General features: G+C 35.0%; 1 protein-coding gene across 1 annotated transcript in view; it reads left to right on the plus strand.

Moving 5' to 3' along the window:
• LOC123527554 (uncharacterized) overlaps window positions 1-24,045 on the plus strand; it is a 76,627-nt gene that overhangs the window by 21,612 nt on the left and 30,970 nt on the right. The window contains exons 4-5 of the mRNA XM_053523515.1: window positions 1,575-2,640; window positions 11,380-11,475. Coding sequence (XP_053379490.1) covers window positions 1,575-2,640; window positions 11,380-11,475 — 1,162 coding nt within the window. The remainder of the gene's footprint in view (window positions 1-1,574; window positions 2,641-11,379; window positions 11,476-24,045) is intronic.

Below are 24,045 nucleotides of genomic sequence, written 5' to 3' on the forward strand. Positions count from 1 at the left end.
GAAATAGTTTCTGCAACAATGAATTATTTTTCTTGAGATCTTTAAAATCATTGCATGAATGTATACATGACACCTGTTAAGACAGAGAGTTTTTGTAAAAAATCTCCTTTCACTTTAAAAACATTTGCTATATAAATGAAACATGGGCTTGTCAAAGATTAAAAACAAATATTAGTTTTGCCTGAAATGTAATTACTATTATTCTATTATCATGTCAATCATAAATGTTATATTTTTCATTTATTAGTACTGAAAGAAGTTCGTCTGGGAAGTAAAATTTATTAAAATGGAACTTGACCTCTGACCTCAATATGTCTCCTAGTTCAACATAGCATTTCTGGATTTGACATAGTGTTAAGCTTTGTTGTCTGGAGTGAGGTAACAAACCATGCTATCAGAGGTCACTGTTTGAAAGTACATAGTTCGACTATAATAAATAGGTCAACGTGGGGAAAAAATAATTTGTTTTAACAATATATATCAATTTTAATCTTTAAGGAATCAAGATATAATGTTGAAATCAATTCAAGACTATAAATAGAACTACATGGAGTATAAAGTGGTTTACTATTTATTACAAATAAGCTTCTTCAGCAGGGCTAGCGTTATTATAAATTACGTAAATACTTTTCTTAATTTTACTATAGTAATTCAGATTAGGTTTTAAAATACAATAGCAATTTAAAATCACTTCTGCGGGAAGGTATATCAAAACCCGCTTTTTATGGGGATGTGGTTTACAAACTTCGTAAGATTTTGGGTCATGGCAATTTTCCATTGGTATTTAGTAAAGTAATTAAACGTTATATGAAAAGAGGTTATGACCCAACTGTTTTGAGACACACCGCATGTTTGGTGTTCAACCCTTTTACAGTTGGACGCTACGCTTTCCATTTTGATTGTGTCTGACGGATCAGGTGGAGGACTCTATGATTAGTAGTTCTTAAATCCCATCAGGACTGAGCTATTTTGATTTCCGTCTTCTGGCCTGTTTCGCCGGGCCGTTAAGGGTGTTTTCCTTGTTGTTCTGTCTTCTGCAAAGGCATTGAGTACATACGTTTTAGGTTCTTAAGGGTTGCATTTTTATATTTTATTTACAAGGGCATCTTTGTGTTTTACATAACATACCTTCTGTTGCATTTACATATGTTAGGTTTCACCTGGCGGGGATTACTTTTATTTACACTGTCTTGTGACTTTGGAACATGTTGGGGGTAAGAGTGAGGTTAGGTGCACCATAAACCGGTTTAATCTCCCCAGTGGTGGTTTTGCCACTGACCGTTCCAAGGCGGTGCTCCACTGTGTTCCTGTATTTGTTTGTTTTGTCCTTTTGTGTTTCATTTTTGTGTTGTGTGCGAGGGTTGTAGGATGCGTGTTTTGAACGTGGCTTTACCTGTTGGGTATTCTTTTGACATTTGATCTTATCCTGTCCCTAAAACACTCAGTGACTCAGTCTGGTCCTTATGATTACTTGTTACCAGTATCTAGGCATAAACAAGTGCAATTAACCAGGCACATAAATGATATACATGCAATTTTTTAATACTAAAGCATGTATTTGTTTCATCCCGCAGGTTCTTCTCAGACTTAATACCTCTGTTCCAAATCCAATGCCCAATCTTCAACAAGAGCTTGATGAGTATAAAAACAGCCCTCTTGATCCAGAGGCAGAGGAAAAAATAAAAGAAGAAATAGAGAAGTTGCAGCAAATGGAGAAAAACTTAGAGTTGGAACTGCAGATTGTGAAGAAAGAGTTTGAAAATGTTAAGGGAAAGGTTAAAGTCGTCAAGGGGACTGTTGATGGCGTTAAGGGGAAAGTTGAAGAAGTAACGGCAAATGTTGAAGAAGTAAAGGGAAATGTTGAAGAAGTAAAGGCAAATGTTGACGAAGTAAAGAGAAATGTTGAAGAAGTTAAGGGACATGTTGAAGAAGTAAAGGGAAATGTTGAAGAAGTAAAGGGAAATGTTGAAAAAGTAAAGGGAAATGTTGAAGAAGTAAAGGGAAGTGTTGACGAAGTAAAGGGAAATGTTGAAGAAGTTAAGGGACATGTTGAAGAAGTAAAGGGAAATGTTGAAGAAGTAAAGGGAAATGTTGAAGAAGTTAAGGGAAACGTTGAAGTAGTAAAGGGAAGTGTTGAAGAAGTAAAGGGAAGTGTTGAAGAAGTAAAGGGAAGTGTTGGAGAAGTAGAGAGAAGTGTTGAAGAAGTAAAGGGAAGTGTTGAAGAAGTTAAGGGAAATGTTGAAGAAGTAAAAGGAAGTGTTGAAGAAGTAAAGGGAAATGTTGAAGAAGTAAAGGGAAGTGTTGAAGAAGTAAAGGGAAATGTTGAAGAAGTAAAGGGAAGTGTTGAAGAAGTAAAGGGAAATGTTGAAGAAGTTAAGGGACATGTTGAAGAAGTAAAGGGAAATGTTGAAGTCGTTAAGGGACATGTTTATGAAGTTAAAGGACATGTTGAAGGAGTTAAAAGAAATATTATAAAAGTTGAGGGAGACGTTGAAGAAGTTAGGGAAAATGTGGAAAAAGTCAAAGAAAATGTTAAAGAACATGTTGAAGAAGTAAAAGGAAATTTTCAAGAAGTTAAGAAAGGTATTGCAGCTGCACATAAAAAGATTGATGAGGAATTGAAAATGCGAAAGAAAACAGGTGAGTAATTTATCTTCTGCTTCGTCGTTTTTTAATGTACTCTTAAATCATTGATATGACGTTTTTGTAATTGTACAAAAACTCATCTCAAGCATTTAGTAGTTATCACTCCCCGTTTGGAAGCAAACAATCATACAAATCTCATATTTAAGAGTGATTGGCTGTGAATAACTTTGCTCTATATATAAAGCGCCTTCGAAAGTATTTATCATGAAAAGGGCACTATATAAATCTGACATTATAATAATAATAAAAATAATAATAATAATAATAATAATAATAATGATGATGATGATGATGATGATGATGATGATGAAGATAAGTCCGATGATACAAGAAGACTTAGTGGAAATGTCTGCTTACAATGTTCTGTCAGATGGACCTTGAAATTAAAGATCTTTTACAATTTTAAAGATTAACGAGTTAGGTGATATAAGTTAAGCATTTCATATAAAAATAGCTCTTATTGGCTACGTATTTGGAAAAAACTTTGATTGTTAATATTGAATTCTTTGCTCTATCATTCTTCAGAGGCAGAGCGGTTAAGACCGTTGAATTAATATTAATTGCCCTTTTTGTTTAAAATCCTGTGTTAGATATAAAAATTAATTAATGTGTGAAAGGCATTCTGCTGGCTGGAAGAAGTTCTGTCAGTGATGTTACCTGTTTCAAACTAGTGCCGAAAACTATATTTTGAGGTACGCTCTCCTTTTATAGAATCGCAGCAACATGTATTATAAAACATCTTTTGAAGAAATGTGTAGATTTCTAAGTAAAATATATTACCATTAGTTCGCATCCCCTCCCATACATTCTTTCTTCTTCAGAGCATAATTTTACATTATCAGGCGATATGTCACCTTTTTCCAGAAAGGAAAAAGGTTTGGCAAACAGCCCCATTCGCCCCATTCGCCTCAACTTTTATTTATTTTAAAAGGGATTCCTATGAAACTTCATACACATGATTTGTCTCAAGTGTAGTTGTGCATGTTCATGGAAACAGGCTGAGAGATCCTATGTTCTTATTTCCTTTCAAGATTGTGCGGTAACTTATTTAACAGTTCCTGAGGTGACCAAAGAAAGGCACGCTCATGACCTTATCACCAGGAAGAGTAAATGGTAGACACGTATGCACCTATCCTATCTCAAGTTGGCGTCGAACACTACATATACATAGGTGATATCTAGATAAAATGAAACTCCATACATATGGTCACCATAAAAAAAACCCAAAAAATAGTTGATGTATTTATTTTTATTAATATAGTGTTTTCCATATTCTTACTTCTTCTCTCCAATCTCAAGCGCATAAAGTGTTTCTTTCACTTCTGAAACTTTGTACATATAACTATGATGTCAAAGAGGTGAGTTTGTACATGTCAACCTGTTTGGGGCGGACACTATTTCCTCAGCTTTATTTGTCTTGTGTGGGTTGGAAATACTTTTGGGGGATAGGGGACGGGTAACTATACCAAATATGTATTCCTTTCGTTGTGTTTGGCAACATTTAGTGATATCTCAAGTTTGAAACTGTACTAAACACGGTTAAGAAGTTTAAACATAACGATAAACAGCAAATATAGTCTTGTTGATAAAGGTCAAATCACAGGTGAATATCTAAATGAAAATTAAACCAGGTGAAACAATGGACAGTTTAACAATAGAGTTAGTTCCAGTTTTATTAGAATATTGGCTTTTTTTTTTATCAGCAACCTTTGAGAGTAGAAAGTCAGATTTTCTTCTGCAACTATTTTGTTTTTGTTTCATTAAAGGTAATTGTTAGGTAAGGTTTTGACATGCTTAAATTGTATCTTTATTGATATTTCAGCCTTGGACTAATTAGATTCATCTGCTATTTAAAAATCTAAATCTATAGAGTTAAAAAAATTAAAGCCCTATGACAGGATACCAGTTATATGACTCAATAATCTTGTCTTTTAATACCTCTATTCATAACCTTTTTTGACACGACGACATGGTCCTCTTTTCATGAATCTCATAGATGACTTCTCATTGTTTTGGTTCCATTCTCTATCATAACAATAGTGTGACTCTGGTCTGACGTCAGATTGTCTCCAGTTTTCTTCAGTTCTATCTGGATGTCTATATTCTTATGAACCATCTCGTTTTTGCTTTTTGGCGACAAGTCAGTACTAACTTTCTGACATACATCACATGACCGGCAAAACTTTGTCACTTCATTTGATATACCAGGCCGGTGAAAACTTGTTCGTATTTCATCAACTGTCTCTTTAGCTGATAAGTGACGCCATACTGTTGACTTATGAGCTAGCACCAAAACACTTCTCCTGAACTGTGTTGGGTCTAAAATCTGTTTGATTACTTTACCCGTCTTCTCCGTGAAAGTTCTATATATTAGGTGTTTCTTCACTTCATACTGACACTTGAAACCTCTTTTCGTTTTTAGTTTCGCTCTATCTGAAGCATCAGTCCAAAGTTTCTTCAACGTCTTTTCATCAATGATGGAATGAAAAGTCAAGCACTATCTGTGCTTACTTGTTACGTTAGCAATAAATCAGAAATACAAATTATTCTGACAGTAAAATAAAAATGACGTAATAGATCAAATAGCTGGTGCTGTAAATAGATATGGCAATAACTGACCGAGTAAATTCGCACATTTCTTCTATATAGTATGTTGTCATGGCAACCAAGGACATAATCAATCTGACTTAATGTTTGAATATGTTTTATATCACATTGTCGAAAATACAAGTCTATTTACTAGTTGTCAAACAGATTCAACATATCAATGTAAATTGTCAGAAGATTTGGATGAGTGCTAGGTTATAAATCATTCTGTCAGTTTTTTTTTACATATGTCTGTGGTAGCATTTTGAAAATCTATGGTATTTTGTACAATGTTAAACTTCAGTATTTTTGTGGCAAACCTATATTCAGTCTTAGATTTATAAGAATGCCGAAATTGCCGGTTGAAAAAAAAAATATTAAAAAGAAGCATCAAAGGAAAACATCAAATGAAAATTGTTCGACTAGTATTGATAGGACGAGTTAAATCAAATACAAAAACAGTTAAAAACATAATTCTTACAAAGCGGTAAAAGGTCAGAAATAATGTCATATATATGATATAAGCACGAACGCACTACAGCTTTATAGGTATTAGGATTTTTAGTTTGTCTTTTATTGCAGTTTATTTAAAACAGAAATTTAAAACAAACGAAATATCAAATAACATTCATAAGTTACATTTATTGGTCATCCATATAAATACGTTTAGTTATATAAATTTCAAAATGTTCAAGACGTTTCAAAACCAGTTTTCTGAGTCAAATCTTTAACAACATCTAAATAAACATATGGAACATGGTCAGCGTGGTTGTATTTGAAATATTTACACGTGTGTATTATTGTAAACTTTTCAATAGGGCATTAGAATGTTAAACACAGAGATTCTTATGAAAGTAAAGCCATCTCCCTGGCGACATGACTATCCTTTTCATTACAAAGCCTGTCTCTACTCCTAAACTATTTTCGGTACAGATTTTATTTCCAGATATAGTGTATACATGCCTACTCGGTTTGCTTCTTTAATATCAGTTAACATGTAAACATGTGACAATGAAAGTGCTTTCATGACGAAACGGCCCAGTTTACCAGGGAATCAGTCACGGGAACAAGCAAAAATCAAGATTAAGTTAGCGAAACCCAGGTTCCTTGTAAAGTTAAATCAATGCATAACTTTAGTACTTTTATGGTAAACCTATATTTCTGTCTTAGATTTATAAGAATGCTGAAATTATCAGTTGAAAATTAAAGCATATGACAAATAACAAAGGAAAACATTAAATGAAAATTGTTTGACTCTTATTGATAGGACGAGTTAAAATATATATGATATAAGGCGACCTGTAGCACGAACGAACTACTGCTTCATAGGTATTGATGATGTTTTGTTTTTCCTTTATTGCAGTTTATTTATAACAGGAATCCAAACAAACGAAATATAAAATAACATTTTTAAGTTATTGGTCATCAATTTAAATGAGTTTAGTTATCTAAATTTTAAAATGTTCATAAAATCAATTAGTTTCAAGACGTTTCAAAACCAGTTTCCTAAGTCAAAACATTAACAACACCTAAACAATCATACGGAACATGGTCAGCGTGGTTGTATTTGAAATATTTACAAGTCTCAGCAATATTGTAAACTTTTCAATAGGGCATTAAAATTATAAACACAGAGCTCTCTTAAAAAGTAAAGCCACCTCCCTAGCGACATGACTATCACCTTCATGACAGAGCCTGTCTCTACTCCTAAACCATTTTCGGTACAGATTTTATTTCCAGATATAGTGTATACCTTACAGCTATTTAACACCTACTCGGTTTCTTCTTTAATATCAGTTAAAATGCAAAAATGTGAAATTGAAAGTGCTTTAATGACGAAACGGCCCAGTTCACCACGAATTCAGCTTGCTGGTAAAAACCGCCACAACTACAAGTCAACCTCAAGTTCCCTGTAAAGTCAAATCTACATCGCCTACCATATCCGGATTTTTGAAATTTGATACAGTGCTTGTAAAAATAAAAAAAAGATGACACTCACCTTTGCTGACGTTCTTTCATAGCGGTACGAACTGGCTCGGAAGTTTTTTACCAAGCGTGATATAGGCCTTTTTCAAAAGGGAGTCATCAGGTTTCATAAACTACATCACAAGATGAAGTCGTATAAATACCCTTTTATCACACTAGAGGCCAATTTACGTGATCTGAATGGAACATAAATATAATGTTTTACCTTGATAAAATTTGTTTTGTTTGATACTGGAACATTCCCTTTATTCCCCTATTTGTTAAAAACCATTTTCGGGGACTACAGAATTGTGCATTGTTGCCCGTCCGTCATTCTGCCCAGGTTCCGTTCTTCTGTCCGTCCGTAAGTATGCCTGTCCTTCCAAAGTTTCATGTCCGGTTCATAACCCTAAAATTCACTAGGGGAATGATGAGTCGATGTGTCATACGCAAAACCCAGACATTTAGCTCAAAGGTCAAGGGCTCACTTAGAGGTCCAATGTCAACAGGGCTTTTTTTCTGTTCGGCCTGTAGCTCAGCAATTTATAAAGAGATCTTTATTTATCTTTGCACAAATGTACCCCATAATAATACAATGAGTCATGCACTCCTTTCAGACACTTAGGTCAAAGGTCAAAGTCACACTTGGTCTGTTTTATGTTGGCCTAAATTGTAACAAGACAATCATTCCGACCAAATTTCATGAAGATCAATTGAAAAATACAGTTTCTATCACATACACAAGGTTTTTCTTTGATTTGACATAGTGACCTAGTTTTTTACTCCAGATGATCAAACGTGGTCTAGATTTAACCAAGGTTATCATTCTGACCAAAATTCACGAAGATCAGTCAAAAAAATCAGCCTCTATCGCATACATAATGATTTTCTTTGGTTTGACCTAGTGACCTTATTTTTGACCTCAGATGACCCATTTTTAGCTCACCTGTCACAAAGTGACAAGGTAAGCTTTTGTGATCGCGCGGTGTCCGTCGTCCGTGCGTGCGTGCGTAAACTTTTGCTTTTGACCACTCTAGATGTCACATTCTTCATGGGATCTTTATGGAAGTTGGTCAGAATGTTCATGTTGATAATATCTAGGTCAAGTTTGAAACTGGGCCATGTGCGGTCAGCGGTTCAAGACTAGGTCAGTAGGTCTAAAAATAGAAAATCCTTGTGACCTCCATAGAGGCCATATTTGTCAATTGATCTTAATGAAAATTAGTCAGAATGTTCACCTTGATAATATCTATATCAAGTTTGAAACTGGGTCACGTGTAATCCAAAACTAGGTTAGTAGGTCTAAGAAAAGAAAATCCTTGTGACCTCCTAAAGGGCCATATTTTTCATGGGATCTTCATGAAAATTGGTCAAAATATTTACCCTGATTATATCTAGGTCAAGTTTGAAACTGGATTACGTGCAGTAAAAACTAGGACAGTAGGTCTAATTATAGAAACATTTTGTGACCTATCTAGAGGCCATACTTTTCAATGGATCTTCATGAAATTTGGTCAGAATGTTAACCTTGATTATATCTTGTTAAAGTTTGAAAATGGGTTATGTTCCGTCAAAAACTAGGTCATTAGGTCAAATAATAGAAAAACATTCTGACCTCTCTAGAGGCCATATTTATCAAGAAATCTGTATGAAAGTTGGTGTAAATATTTATCTTGATGATATCTAGGCCAAGTTTGAAACTAGGTCAACTGCAGTCAAAAACTAGGTCAGTACGTCTAAAAATAGAAAAACCTTGTGCCCTCTCTAGAGGCCATATTGTTCAATGAATCTTTATGAAAATTGGCCAGAATGTTTTACCTAATAATATCTAAGTCAAGTTCGAAACTGGGTCAACTGCGGTCAAAAACTAGTTCAGTAGGTCTAAAAATAGAAAATCCTTGTGACCTCCTTCAAGGCCATATTTTTCAATAGATCTTCATGAAAATTAATCGAAATGTTCAACTTGATAATATCTACAAATGTAGTTCAGATTTGAAACTGGGTTACGTGCGGTCAAAAACTAGGTCAATAGATTTAAAAATAGTAAAACCTTGTGACCTCTCTAGAGACCATACTTTTCAATGAATCTTCATAAATTAGTCAGAATGTTTACTGTGATGATATCTAGTTCAAATTTGAAACTGGGTTACGTGCCATCAAAAACTAGATCAGTAGGTCAAATAATAATAAAAAAAACATTACGGTCTTTCTAGAAACGATATTTTTCACGGGATCTGTATGAAAGTTGGTCTGAATATTCATCTTGATGATATCTAGGTCAAGTTCAAAACTGGGTCAACTGCGGTTAAAAACTAGGTCAGTAGGTCTACGTAGTCTGTGTGTCCGTGTGTCCGTGTGTAAACTTTTGCTTGTGACCACTTTAGTTTATGATCCAGCCTTGAAATTTGGATGACATGTACAGTTTTGCACACCAGTCTTTTAAACTGTCTTTCAGTGACCATACACGTGATCTACTTTCAAATATTTCAGCATCAATTTGCCATTTGAATCATGTAGTTCAATATACTTAGGTGAGCGATTCAGGGTCATCATGACCCTCATGTTGAATTTGGCCTAGATTTCATCAAGGTAATTATTCTGATTAAAATCTATGAAGATTGATTGAAAAATACAGCATCTATCGCATTCACAAGGTTTTTCTTTTATCTGACCTAGTGACCTAGTTTTTGACACAAGGTGACCCAATTTCAAACTTGGCCTAGATTTCACCCAGATTATTATTCTGACATGAAGATCAGTTGAAAAATACAGCCTCTATCGCATACACAATGTAAATGTTGACAGACGACAGACAGACGACATCGAGCGATCACAATTACTCACATGGCCATTGCTCAGGTGATCTAAAAACTTGGCCTTGGTGTTCCTTGGGTGGTCATCTACCAAAGTTGTTCAAACGGTTTCACTTGGGTGTACAGAGGGACCACAAGAACTTAAAAATCTTCAAACGACATCTCCTCCTAAACCGTTTTTTTCCCCGATTTTTGGATAATTTTACACAAATGGTTTTCATGTCACCCTCTACCAAGATTTTTCAATTTATACCGATTCATACAAAAACATGGCCGCCAGTGGCGTGGTCACTTTTCGCTATTAGCATATACAGTCAAACCTGTCTAAAAAGACGACCCTTGGGGGAGCTAAAATGTGGTCTTTATTGGGAGGTGGTCTTTATTCACAGGTTAAAATACACTGTAATTATTAAATTGCGAGACAAAACATGTGTTCTTTAGAGCTAGGTGGTCTCTGTTCAGAGATGGTCCTTAACAAAGGTTTGTCTGTAGTAGAAATTATAAAAAAAAATCTTATTGCGTGAAACTGATGGCCCGATTTTAAAATGATTGTACACAAATTGTCCCTGTATGACCCTCTATCAAGATAATTCAAACTATTTTCATCCGTCAAAAAACATGGCCACCAGAGGGCGTGATCATTTTACCACTTGTTTTGATTCGTCAAAAAGCATGGTTTTGATATTTGACATGTGATATAAGGGCTTGACTCTACTATAATTGTCCAAGTTATTACTCCAAGGTCAAACATGCCAACGCCCCTGTGTGTGACATGTACTGTAGGGTTTCATATAAGAAAGTTTGAACATGTTCTGTTCTAAATCAGTAATAGCTTCATATAGCTTTGATATTTGGCGCGTGATATCAGAGTTGTGCTGTCTTCCGTTATTGTTCAAATTATTGCGCTAGGTTCAACAGGGTGTGTAAAAAAGCATATAATATAGACTAACATAGAAGAATCCTAACTCTGTACTTGTGCCAATACGTTATATAAACTAACTTGAAGCCTTGTGCACAGGTGAGGGCATAAGGGACAATCCCTCCTCCCCGCCCCCTGTTTTAGGATTGCATCCCTTTAATATAATGATTTCTTACATTTCTTTATCATATTTTCTTACCAATTTTAAAATGTACGTTATCGAAAATGAAAATGAAAGTAAATAGTTGTTTAAATGTATAGATGTTGAAAGCAATCAACAAATGCAGATATTTGTATTTCCAAATTACCAAGTGGGCGGCCATCGAGGCCCTATTGTTGTTATCATATCCGCAGAAAGTGTTGTAATATGTGTCATAGTTTTGTTTTATGTTTGGATTACATGCTTTGATAATAAAAATGCTTGGTTAAATCCGATAACATTCCTTTCAGATGAACCAGAAAGTGTTGCAAGAGAACCGCCGGGCATATTCCAAAGTCTATTCCCAGAACTTCACTCAAAATTACGTATGCGCAAAATAAAGAAAGGTAATGTAAAATTATTTGAGATGACAATCACAATAGATATTGACCTGACATACTGACTTTTTACTAATAATTTTTCTATTTCTTGTACTTACTTCGAAGTTGATTATAAGAATAATCGAGGAGTTGAGTTAAATGTGTATTAGGTTCTGGCAAATCGTTTGTCTTCTTACTTCTCATGAACCTAGATTCTTGTTATAATTTGAATATTTTGTTTATATATTCAAGAGTGCATTTGCAAAATGGTTTTCTGTAAATGCCGTATCAGATGTCTAGTCAATATCTAACGTGACTCATAAATTATATATCCTAATGCCTGTTCTTATGATAAAAGTTTTCTCTCTGCTTGAAATATTTGATAAAAAAAGGAAATAGTCCAATCGAAAAAAATAGAAAAAAATAATAGGTATGTAATTTACGTTACTGATACATCATATTGCTAATGTAGTGTTTGGTAAAATTTTCCATCCTTGCAACTGGCAGTTGTGGCTTTATTATTCATTTTTATATCAAGAATAGTGTTTAAGTCTTTCCCGGTTATTAATATTTCATAATCATTATTTGCTGTGAGCCGTGTAAGAATGTTTAGAAATTCTAACTTCTCACTATTTGGACTACATATACCAACTGTCCTTTATTTTCCTTTACAATAAGTGTCAAACATTTCAAATGGACCTCCATTCTTCTATCTTTTATTTATTTCTTATACATTCAGTATTTATTCATTTTGAAAGAATCAAGAACAATAACTTGCTCTTTTCAAGTATGATTTTGAAATACCAGGTTAAAATAAATCTTGTAATAATAATAATTCCTGATAAGAGAGGTGATTTTTATATCAGTATTGTCAAATTTCCTTGTTAAGATTGGAATATAACCCGGGAAACATACTATAAGATATATATTCCTCAGGAGATATTATTTGTTCTTGAAGATTTTATAATACAAATTCTAGGTATTTTCAACACACTTCTTTAGCATGTCTACTGGTATCATAAACTGCAAAATCATCTTCCTTTATATTGTTGTTGACTTAAATGAAACTTCAACGTCTTATTCTAATACCAGCATATATGTTGATGACGTATTCAAGTAAGTACATGTATTATACCTACCTTAAATAATTATGATTAATATGGAGATGTGTCTGGAGATGTTACTGTCATTCCAGAAGTGCTAGATTTCAAACATGATTTGGTTTGATTTTCAAACCACGTTGCGTACTATCATAGATCTTCCAAAATGTCTAAGACATGAAACGAATACACCATTCTTACCTTTTGAAGACCTAATATGCATGTATTTTATGGCGTATAAAAGTGAATATCATACGTCAGTCAAATGACAGGAGGTGTCCAACTAACTTATATTAAAGATGTCAATGTCCCTAAAACTGTATTTCATTTCATGAACGTCTTATTTATATCTCGGAAACGTTACGTAGATATAACGGAGACGTGACCAGCCAACACATCTTGAAGACAATGTTCCCTAAAATGTGAGTCTCTGTTTGTTTTTAAAACGTGTTGCGGACTCCCAAGCCTTAAACTCGTTTTTCAAAGGTATGCAACAGATACGCCTTTTGGACATGGTTGTACATGCTGTTGACAAGTTAAGGATATTTTGAAGCCAATCATCATTAGTCGTATTCAAGGAATACTTGAAAAAAAGTCAAGAAGATCCGATTAAAAATTCAGTAACACAACATATTTCTTCTGAGAACTTTTAGGAACTGCATTGAATTGTTTACTTTTCATCAGATGAGAGAATACGAACGTTCCTTGCCATCAATACTTCATGCGTGTACGCTTTCATATACAACGTCTGGAGAAGGGACCCAGATATCATCAACAGATGTGAGGAAATCCGTTTTCCTTGCCATTAATACTTCACGTGTGCAGGGTTTTTTCGTACTAGGGTTCGAGAAGGGCACAATATATCATCATCAGTTGTGATAATACAAGCATCAACTTCCCTTGCCATCAGTATTTCTCTTGCACAGTTTCAAGTACCGTGGCTACAGAAGGACCTCATAAATGGTGTAGTGATACCAACCTTTCTGGCAATTAATACTTCACGTTAACAGTAGATAGGGACTAGACGAAGCTTCATATTTCATCAAATTTTCCATCTATATTTTACATATGAAATTTCATGTACCTGGCTGAAGGAGGAGATCAACTTTGCTTGCCATTAATACTTCGTGTGAACAGTTTCATATACCTGGCTTATACGCCCGTCACACGTACGGCGAGATAGCTATCCCTCCGTACCTGAGACGTACGGATTGGTACGCATTGATACGGATTACTACTTTAAGGTGCGGCTCAGGTACGGGTCTATACGGATTAACACGTTTCTATCAGTGACTAGATGTAGCTATCCGCGCCGTATGTGTGACGGTGGTATAAAGGAGGAGATCAACTTTCTTTGACATAAATACTTCCTGTGTACAGTTTCATGTACCTGGTTTGAGGAGGACCACATAACATTATCATATGTAATGGTATCATCACTTTACGCCTATATTTCAAAATATACTCAAATCTTTGTCATCATGTCTGACAAATCAGTGACATTTTAGTCTTTTTAACTGATATGGGCAAAAAAAGCTTTATTTTATCTTTCTGAAAGTCAATCGGATCTCGAGGCTACAGTGATTTTATAGATACAGTGATCAATAAGGGATATAATTCAATTTAAAACAGTCGACTTTCCCATTCGTAAGATCCACGAGGATACGTCAAGTTCGTATTTTTCAAGTCATTTAGATTTGAGGATTGAATATTGCTTAAGCCGGTGTTTGGGGACATGGGCAGTGTTGCATTTTCAGTTACTGCGCATGAACAGACTCGATTAAACCGAGTCTACAATTTTCACTGTTTGCCTTGTTTTCGGTGAACCGAGGGATCTACTTTCCGGATTTTACAGTTTGTAGCATCGTCTGCAGCATGTACAGTCAAAAATCTAATTTGATTTCTGAAATAATGTGACATTCATTTCTAAAGTCACAATATGTTCATACACTAACCATGATCAATAGGGTTCATTGATTAGACTTTTCACAATTTTTATAATCGTTAGGGGTTTCCAAAGTAAACAAACGTTTCTTTGTAATCGGTTTGGAATGTTTGAATGTAGTCATTATATGATTGTTTATCTACTCTTGTTAGTTGGTAGAATAGCGAGACAGCGCGCTCGACTATTTCAATGCTGGATAGTGACTTTGGGCACATCAGAAGAAACTGGAGCTGTCACTGGAGAGTTTAATGGCTCCAATGTTGGAAGAAGATACTGTGCAATAGCTTGAGTCTGTGTCAAAACTATTAAGTAATAGGAGTATAGTGTATCAAAACACTATATAAATATAATTCTAAGCAAAATGGTTCCATAATTCATTATTGTGTGAAAATCGATTCTATTATCTTCCCTTGCTTAACGAGACCAACGCTATACATTGTTGTCTCCCTTTGACCGTCCAGCTAAATAGCAATCAAAATGAGTGTTCAGACCGTTATGGTTCATGGTTCGGCTATCTCTGCTTATTACATCACGGGAGGTGCCGATCATAAATAGGCACATGAACACAGTTATTTGCCATTGGTTGACCAATACGGAAGTGGTTACGCGGAAAATAGTTTGATGGTGAATATTGGTGAATTTTTGAGTGAAAGACCTGCAATAAATGGCTTATTTTAATAGAGGAGATATGAAATAGTAAGTACATGTACAATGTGACAGAATGAGAATGTCAGAATATGCATAACATGACTTTTTGATAGGGCCTGTTTGCGGCCATTTAGAGAGTATTCTTTCTTCATACGTATTTTCAGGGAGGTTGGAATGCATGCAAAATTGTAATAGTGTTCGTTGCCTATATAGAACATGAAGTAAAAATAACTGTGGTCTTAGGCCTGATATAACAGGATTATAGATTAGAGATATGTACAGTAAAATCCTGGGAAGAGGGAAATTGTTTTACATCAATTTTAAGTACCGGTAAAGCAACAACAACAAATAGTCATCTTTATATCTACCAGGTTACATGCAGTGTAACAACTTGGTTTAATTCTGTTTTACATTAACGTACAATACTGAAAGGGAAGAAAGAAGACACCGAACGATAGATTTATGTTATTTCACCCTTATATTTTGCATTAGATATAATCAGTATTTAAAAAATAAATGTATCTCTATATACTATCTTCTTTATGCTCTGCATTAAAGAAACTAAGACATAAAAACAAATATAAATACACAAAATCACGTATGTTAAGCGCGCCTAACATACATGTACATGAAACATGTTTTAGCACATATAAACTTAAAACATAGAAAGCAGGAAAGGTTTTTAATTATGAAAAATGTTTACAAACTTGAAAAAGAAAAATCTCACAAACATATTTGACAATTTAAAGGGTATCTATTTTCGACACCACAGCCTGTTTAATTGGAATAGTGACCTATTTGCTCCCCCTCCCGCCTCCAAGCCAGTCATTACGTAGTAAAGTAGCTGCGAATTATGACTGACGGATTTATTAGATGTCAGATTTTTTTTAAAAAGTTGAAAACCAAACAATAAAACAAGCGTTTACAACCAGTGGAAGTCTTTCAGACAGATACTTGTATTCCCCAATAACAAGACTTTCATCAGTTTGAAATAGGCAATGGCTAGGTAGCCGGTTCTGGGTACCTAGACCAATGGAATACGTAGCCGGTTCCGGCTACCTAGACTAAAGGTCTAGGTAGCCGGTGTAACATTAAATTTTGACCCCGTTGAAAATTGACCTCATGGGTCATTTTTCAACGGATTAATGATCAATTTTCAACGTTGCCCGTTATTTAATGACCCAACCACGCGTAAAAATTTGACCCTCGTTGAAAAATGATCAACTATAGGCAGGTCATATTTCAACCTTGAAAACTGATCCCAATAATCTTACGCAATATGTCTTTTACCATACAGATGAAAGATTAATATTTCTGTATTTTTTTAGAACTTTTAAGTAATAAACGTTTAGTTATACATTTTAGCGCTCCACGGGCTAATAATACATTAGGCCCTATTCATCGGTAATAACTCTGACTCTGCAGATACTGGTCAGAAACTGAGGTTAAAACCCAGCTACACATGTTTGGATGTTTATTTACGAACTGATCAACTAGGGCATCCTTGGGCGTTTATTCCCTGGATGAAATTGAGTCGAGTTAGATCACGTAGCTCGAGCAAAACACTCTTACACTGGGAACCATAAGTGGAGTTTTACAACCTTGTTTACGGCGTTTGTTTACATTATCGAAGGGGGTAAACCAACATTTCTACAAAAGTAGTGTAACTTCTTCATTCAAATAATATCTTATTTGGTCTTTGGTCATAAATTTATCTTATGGGTATTTCGCTACAATGTTTCTTTGACACTGAAGTTGTACCTTCTCATCTCGCATTGTTCGCGGTCCTCCTGATTAGGTGTATCAAATTTTGACCCGAGAACGATGCTCTTGGGTCTTGTTCGTGTCATTAAGGCGATTCTATCTCGGGTCGGACACAGAAGAACAAAAAGAACGAAGCGCCCAAGGACGGCCCTACAGTCTGGTCATATCTCAATGTTAAATACAAAAGCTCTCATCGATTTGGGGCCGTTGGTTCGAGTGACAGTACTTACCGGATTATTTATTTATTACACATAATTGTATCACTTGTGTATCAGACAAAAAGAAAGTATTTGTTTTCGAATTTAACGAGAGAAATTGCCTAGCGTAAGATAAGACACTATTTCAGGTTTTTTTGTTAGCAATTTGGCAAAATATGGAAACATTTCTCTAGGTAGGACAAATGAAACATAAAAAGCCTTCTCAGAATAATTCCATGTTTTCAGCGGAAAGTAGGACACTTTATCTCTTTAAAGCCTTTTAAGCGTTTTTTATTTTTGGATTTTTTATTTAACGTCGCACCGACACATGGTAGGTCATATGGCGACTTTCCAGCTTTAATGGTGGAGGAAGACCCCAGGTGCCCCTCCGTGCATTATTTCATCACGAGCGGGCACCTGGGTAGAACCACCGACCTTCCGTAAGCCAACTGGATGGCTTCCTCACATGAAGAATTCAACGCCCCGAGTGAGGCTAGAACCTACATCGATGAGGGGCAAGTGATTTGAAGTCAGCGACCTTAACCACTCGGCCACGGAGGCCCCTTTTTAAGCGTTTTGTGACAAAGGGATCTCGCTAAAAAAATCGTAGTTATTGGTAACCATATAGCCTAATTGTTTAGTTAGGCAATACGATTTCTGCATTAAGTTTCAGAATTAGCGCAATACTATCTCATTTCACAAAGTGGTTTGACATGATCCATTTTATATTAGGCATTCGTATCAGTTGGTGTTTAGCTTTCGGTCATGTAAAGGGGTTGTTATTTTTAGACTCCATCGGTAATTTACATGGATATTACTTAGTCAGAAAAATATTTCCATATTCTTGAGAAAGGACAAGTGTCCGAAAATTCGAAATAAAGAGTAAAATATCAACACAGATTTGTACTATACTTCCCTTCGGAAGATTTACAGACATATTGTGATACCCCAGGGATGTAACGTAAAACTTAATATTTAAAATGCATTCAGTAAAGTCGTTTATAGTCATCAGTAGTGACCCTTGGATTCTTTAACTTAACTTGTGTAATTCTAAAAACTATGGAGGGTCCTTTCACTTAAATGACAATGCATGCATTTCTAGTGTTTCCATACTGACTGCGAATAGAGATCCTGTATATTTTAAATTTTAGGGGTTTAAAATGAATTGGACAGTTATTTTGCTGATTTTATTTATTATATATATATTATTATTATTTATTTATTTATTATTATTATTATTATTTTGTATATCTTGCTGCACTTAGTATTGTGTTTTGCTCTCTGGTTATGTATGATGTTGACACCTTGCCCTTTTTGCGGGAAAGGACGTCACGTCTTACACAAGAAATGACGTGACGTTGTCTTAGTGACAGGACGTCAACATTATTCATTTCCTGTGATATAAATGTTACATGGATATTACTTAGTCAGAAAAATATTTCCATATTCTTGAAAAAGGACAAGTGTCCGAAAATTCGAAATAAAGAGTAAAATATCAACACAGATATCGTTTTATAGTTATTGAAATGTTCTGTTTGTGGAATTATTCTTAAAGAAGCTAACCAGCATGCCTTCGATAATTTCTGGTTCTTTCCAGAGTGTTTCTCTACTACAAAAAGACGATCTCCGACGTTTAACTAACCGTTGAAAAATGACCCCATTACTGATTAAAATTTAACAATTGATCAGGTCTCAACGACTTTTTGATCAAAATTTAATGTTGAAATGTTGGTTGGGTCAATTCTCAACGTTGAAAAATGACCCATGGGGTCAATTTTCAACGGGGTCAAAATTTAATGTTACACCGGCTCTCTATATATAAATTTAATATACATATCGTACATGAACATGTAATTAAAGGTAGCCGGTTTTGATAAAATGTATTATAGAGGATCGTTTTAATATTGGTTAAATAAATTACATTTCTTGTGATTTATTATTTACTATAAAATTTTGTGATTTACCTGTTTGTGTCACCGCATTTACGCACTCATATCATATCGGCGGACAATTTTTTATGTAGACTTGCCCCCGCTTGTGCTAATGAGCTTGCAAAGGCTTACAGGAATTTTTTTTTAAATCTTCTCAAAAGAATTGCAATGACAAGAGTTAAGATAGTTTACATGTTCAAATCAATACCCCAGAGTCAAAATGGTTCCTACTTAAGTTTTATATAGAAAAAAAAACATGATATACTTACATAGCAAAAGTCTTTTTCAGAGCCACAAGGGTAAGAGCTGAAATATTTTGCATGTAAATTAGCAAAATTTATAATGGAGTTCTTTCAAACTTGATTGAATCACCACCCCCAGGGCAATATTAGTCTGTCTCTGTGGATTATCAATATACTTCCAGTCTGACATCTGACTTATACAATATAAGTTAAAATTTCCAGAATGTCCAGAATTTAGAGTTAACAATTACAAATTGTGAATTTTTACTATGACTCTCATAACCCACAAAGTCCAGGTAAGCGATTCAGGACCTTATTCAGGACCATATGGGTCCTCTTGTTTTTATCACATGTTTGACGTCGCGGGAGTGTAATAAAGCCATTATTTAAAAATGATAATACACTAGTGTAATAAAGCTTTGACGTCGACGTCATTTATAGTATTGGAGACGTTGGTGAAATTTACTTGTTTATATAGCAAAAGAAAGAAGATTTTTTTATGTTTCTATAGGAAAAGCTGACATGTGATAAAAAGAATATTACATTTGTGATTTTCCACATTGAATTTATTCAACTCGTTGAATAAAATTGATAAAATGCTCGGTAGAACCTCGCATTTTATCATTTTATTCAACTCGTTTAATAAATTCAATATGTAAAAACACTCATGTAATATCCTCTATATATTGATATCATAAACAATTGCAGTGAATTGCATATAACTTTGAGTGTAAAAATAAAGAATATTTATTTGAAGGCTTCTAGTTTTGGATTTATTTAATTTTAGTGTTTGCCTTGAATTTGTACCAGATAAATTAACTTGAAGACATAATATAAAAAAATTGGCGATTAAATTTTTCATACTTGTTAACACCAACCAATTCCTGAAATTTGCATTTTAAAGTTGTGGAAGTTGACGACATGTTGACATGTGAACACATACACTTAAATCAGCTTTATAATGGCGATTTCATCTAAACCCTTGGAAAAAGTGAAAAAATGCCTTTCAAAAATTGATTGTGGTCACCTTATGTCATCAGACAAACAACATTCCATGTTGCATTAACTCGGTATTACTTATGTACGTGTATAAAACGATACTGACTGTGTTTGGATTAAACAGTTATAGGACTGCTAACTGACAAGTAAGACAATTTTTTGAAGTCCGTTTGATGAATCACTTGATACCTGAAACACTAAAAAACCCTGAGGGTACATAAAGGGTTTTCGCAACATGTTAAAGCCCTAGAAACTATGGCTACTCTTGCAGAAGTCCGTTTTATGAATCACTTGATACATAAACACAAAATAAAATCAACCTTGAGAGAACCAAAACTTCTCACACCTTTCCAATATAGCTTCCGTTCCAAACATAACCGTGAGGCTCAACTATTTCCTTTACACAAGAAACTTTCGACAATCGCTAATCTGGAAACAAACAGCCCAGCGGGCATGCGACGTCGAAACGACGTCGGTTCTAAGTTGTTATTAGGTCGCGACGTCGACAACCAAAATACAACGTCTTCCCGACGTCGAATGTGCGACATCGGTACGACGTCAGGTTTCGACGTTGTATCGACGTTGAATTTTGGTCGAAATTGTAATTGTTGCAAGTGGACCTGGTTAACGTTTTACAATAAAATTTAGTCATTTTCTTTATTAATAAATTAATCGGAAATGGATAAAAGATGCATCGCAATTTCTCCAGGAACTGCATTCACTAGTTTACCTCCCTTGATAAAGTATGAGTCACCGCTAGGAGACGATTTTTCTGAAGTAAACATTGTACTTTTTTTTCATCTTTTTTAAATTAGATATTTTTTAAAGTCATTTTTATCATGAATTAAACTTAAATGAATCACAGAAACTTAAAAATATGAAAAAAAAACAAACTTTTTTTACTTAACGCGCCAAAAACCCACGTGCTATATTCATTTCCGGTTGTAAACAACGAGAAACGAGTCAACAATTATACTTTCTAAATCCAACAAAGTTATCACTAGAGAAATTGGAATCAAAGGAAGTTTTACATAAAAGTCCTGATTTAGAAAACTTCGATATCGACGCTTAATTAGAGCTTCTAGAAGAAAACCATTATGAAAAATAGGTTGTTTACACGTTGGAAACCCGACGTTGAATCGACGTCGGGTGTCGACGTTGTTTCGACGTCGGGGTTTCGACGTCTAAAAAACTTACATTTTCAACCAAAACACAACGTCGAATCGACGTCCGTATCCGACGTCGTATCAATTATTATTATTCCAGATTTGTTGAGCGCCCATGTAATATAAAATATACGTTCAAGGGCCTTTACAATTAAACATGTGACATATCGCAGATATGTAGGAAAATCACAAAAACATGGCATATGCAATATTAAAACTGAAACTGAATGATTTGATTAATGGTTATTTGTACAACATTATTCGGGATGCATGTATTCTATGTTCTAGTGTCTGCCATTTAAGTTTCAAGCGCTTTGGTTTGGTATGAGTAGCCGGAACATGTTAATATCCTAATAAAGTCTTGTTACTCTGGCTGAACTCTGCCTACTTTGGCCAGCCAGAGTAATCAGAGTTCTGCTATTATGGCTACTATAAATAGCCAATTGAAAATAGTTATTAACTTGAAATTCAGTTTTAAATATGCTATTTAGAAAGAAATAACATATTAAGTTCAAGATCAAATTCAGCTAAGACTGAAAATGTTTTGCGAACACGGGACCTGGTTACTCTGGTCAGCCAGAGTAGCCAGAACATGTTAAAATCCTAGAAACTCTGGCTACTCTGGCTACTCTGTTATAAACAGCCAGAGTAACCAGAGCAAATGATATCCTGGTGACTCAGGCTACTGTGGCTACTTTGGCTGACCAGAGTAGCCAGAACATGTTTAAAATCTAGAAACTCTGCCTACTCTGGTTGAATTCTGGCTACTTTGGCCAGCCAGAGTAACCAGAGTTCTGGATACTGAATGAACTCTGGCTACTCTTGCTGAACTCTGGATACTCTGGCCGGTCAGAGAAACCAGAGTTCTGGCTACTCTGGCTGATTTCTGGCCAGCCAGATGAACCAGAGTTCTGACTTCCCTAGCTGAACTCTGGCTACTCTGGCAAGCCAGAGTAACCAGAGTTCTGACTTCTCTGGCTACTCTTGCTGAACTCTGGCTACTCTGGCCGGTCAGAGAAACCAGAGTTCTGGCTACTCTGGCTGATTTCTGGCCAGCCAGAGTAACCAGAGTTCTGACTTCTCTGTCTACTCTGGCTGAATTCTGGCTGAACTCTGGACATGCCATGAATATACTACCACTTTAGATTTCATACAGTTTGCCGGGTTGTAGTGATGAATATAGCCAGTCTATCCCTCTGATCCGTGACATTCCGTGCAAGGCATGATTGCAAATTATCTAGATACATGTACACACTGCTGAACAGTTGATAATTTTAGTTTTAAGGTACTTCCGCCATCTTGAATTTAGGGTGACCTTCATTTGAGGTGTGAAAATATAGTGAACAAAAGCTTTCAAATGCAGCTGTTCCAGAGTACAAAAACAGCTCAGTTTGCAAGACCTGAACTAAAAGTAGCTGTATAAAAAGTAAAACTAAAATTTGGAAATAAACAAAGAAGATATTTTACCTGTATTTTTCCAAATTTTTGGTTAGATTTATAAATCTTTTCAAAATACTTTATTAAAAATTCATGAATGGCAAAAGTTAGTTCAAAGTTTCAATTAGTGCATAGGAGAATTGTCTTACTGAATACAACTAAACTTAGTACAAAATCTGTTTTCAAATCTGACCACCTCATGTATTAAAACGAAAATAAATCTGTACATACAATCTGACTAAAGTACTTGATCTTCTAAACGAAGATCTGAGAACGACCCATTCACATTCGTCTTCTGTATATTTTGGATTTCCATTATTGCTATTTTTATGTTATCCAATCAGACGACGTGTTCGATTGTCAAAGGATAAGAAAAATATGCGGTTATTCCAGGACTCGAACCCGGGACCCCTCGCTTACAAAGCAAGTGGCCTCGCTTACAAAGTAAGTGGCCTACCGACTGAGCTAACCGGCTATTTCGTACATTACGACATAAGAATTGTAAATATCAAAAGTCAATGCTACATGTAGATTTGCAAGATGTTGTAAGCTAGGCTCTGACTGGCTAGCGAAAGAGCCGTCAGAACGAGGCAATGAATAGGTCGTTTTCAGATCCTATGCGTAGCGTAATATAGGAGATGTACTTTAGTCAGATTGTCTGTACATATTGCTATTTTCAGCATACATAAAAGTAGTGCAATGTGCGGACAATGATTTTTCTACGTATGGTGTACCAAACTGCCTAAAATTGTAAGAGAAGTCTCAGACTTAATGTGAACAAGATTTGGCAACGATCCAAAATTCTTTTCAAGGATTGTACCAGTATAAGAAATGTTTGATTTATTATAGTGGAAATTATGTACTTACGCGCTGCTTATCTCACGGAAAATTTGGTGGAAATGGAATTTTCGGTACTTCCTGCAGTAACTACCGAAATTACTTAACGTAACTTTCTCACACATACGTGATTGTATATTTATAAATTATAAAAAACAATCGAAATATTTGCTTTATCACGATATATGCAAATATTTTTAGACAATCTTGAAACATTTGGCCACAGTATTTCCGCATACTGGTCCGGGACAAGTTCGATGAGTATAGTGATTCCTTATTAGATTGATTCGTGCGTCATAACTAACCAATTTTGATCTATCGACTTTTTATA

This window comes from Mercenaria mercenaria, chromosome 14 (genome assembly GCF_021730395.1).
Source record: "Mercenaria mercenaria strain notata chromosome 14, MADL_Memer_1, whole genome shotgun sequence".
NCBI classification, from domain to species: domain Eukaryota; kingdom Metazoa; phylum Mollusca; class Bivalvia; order Venerida; family Veneridae; genus Mercenaria; species Mercenaria mercenaria.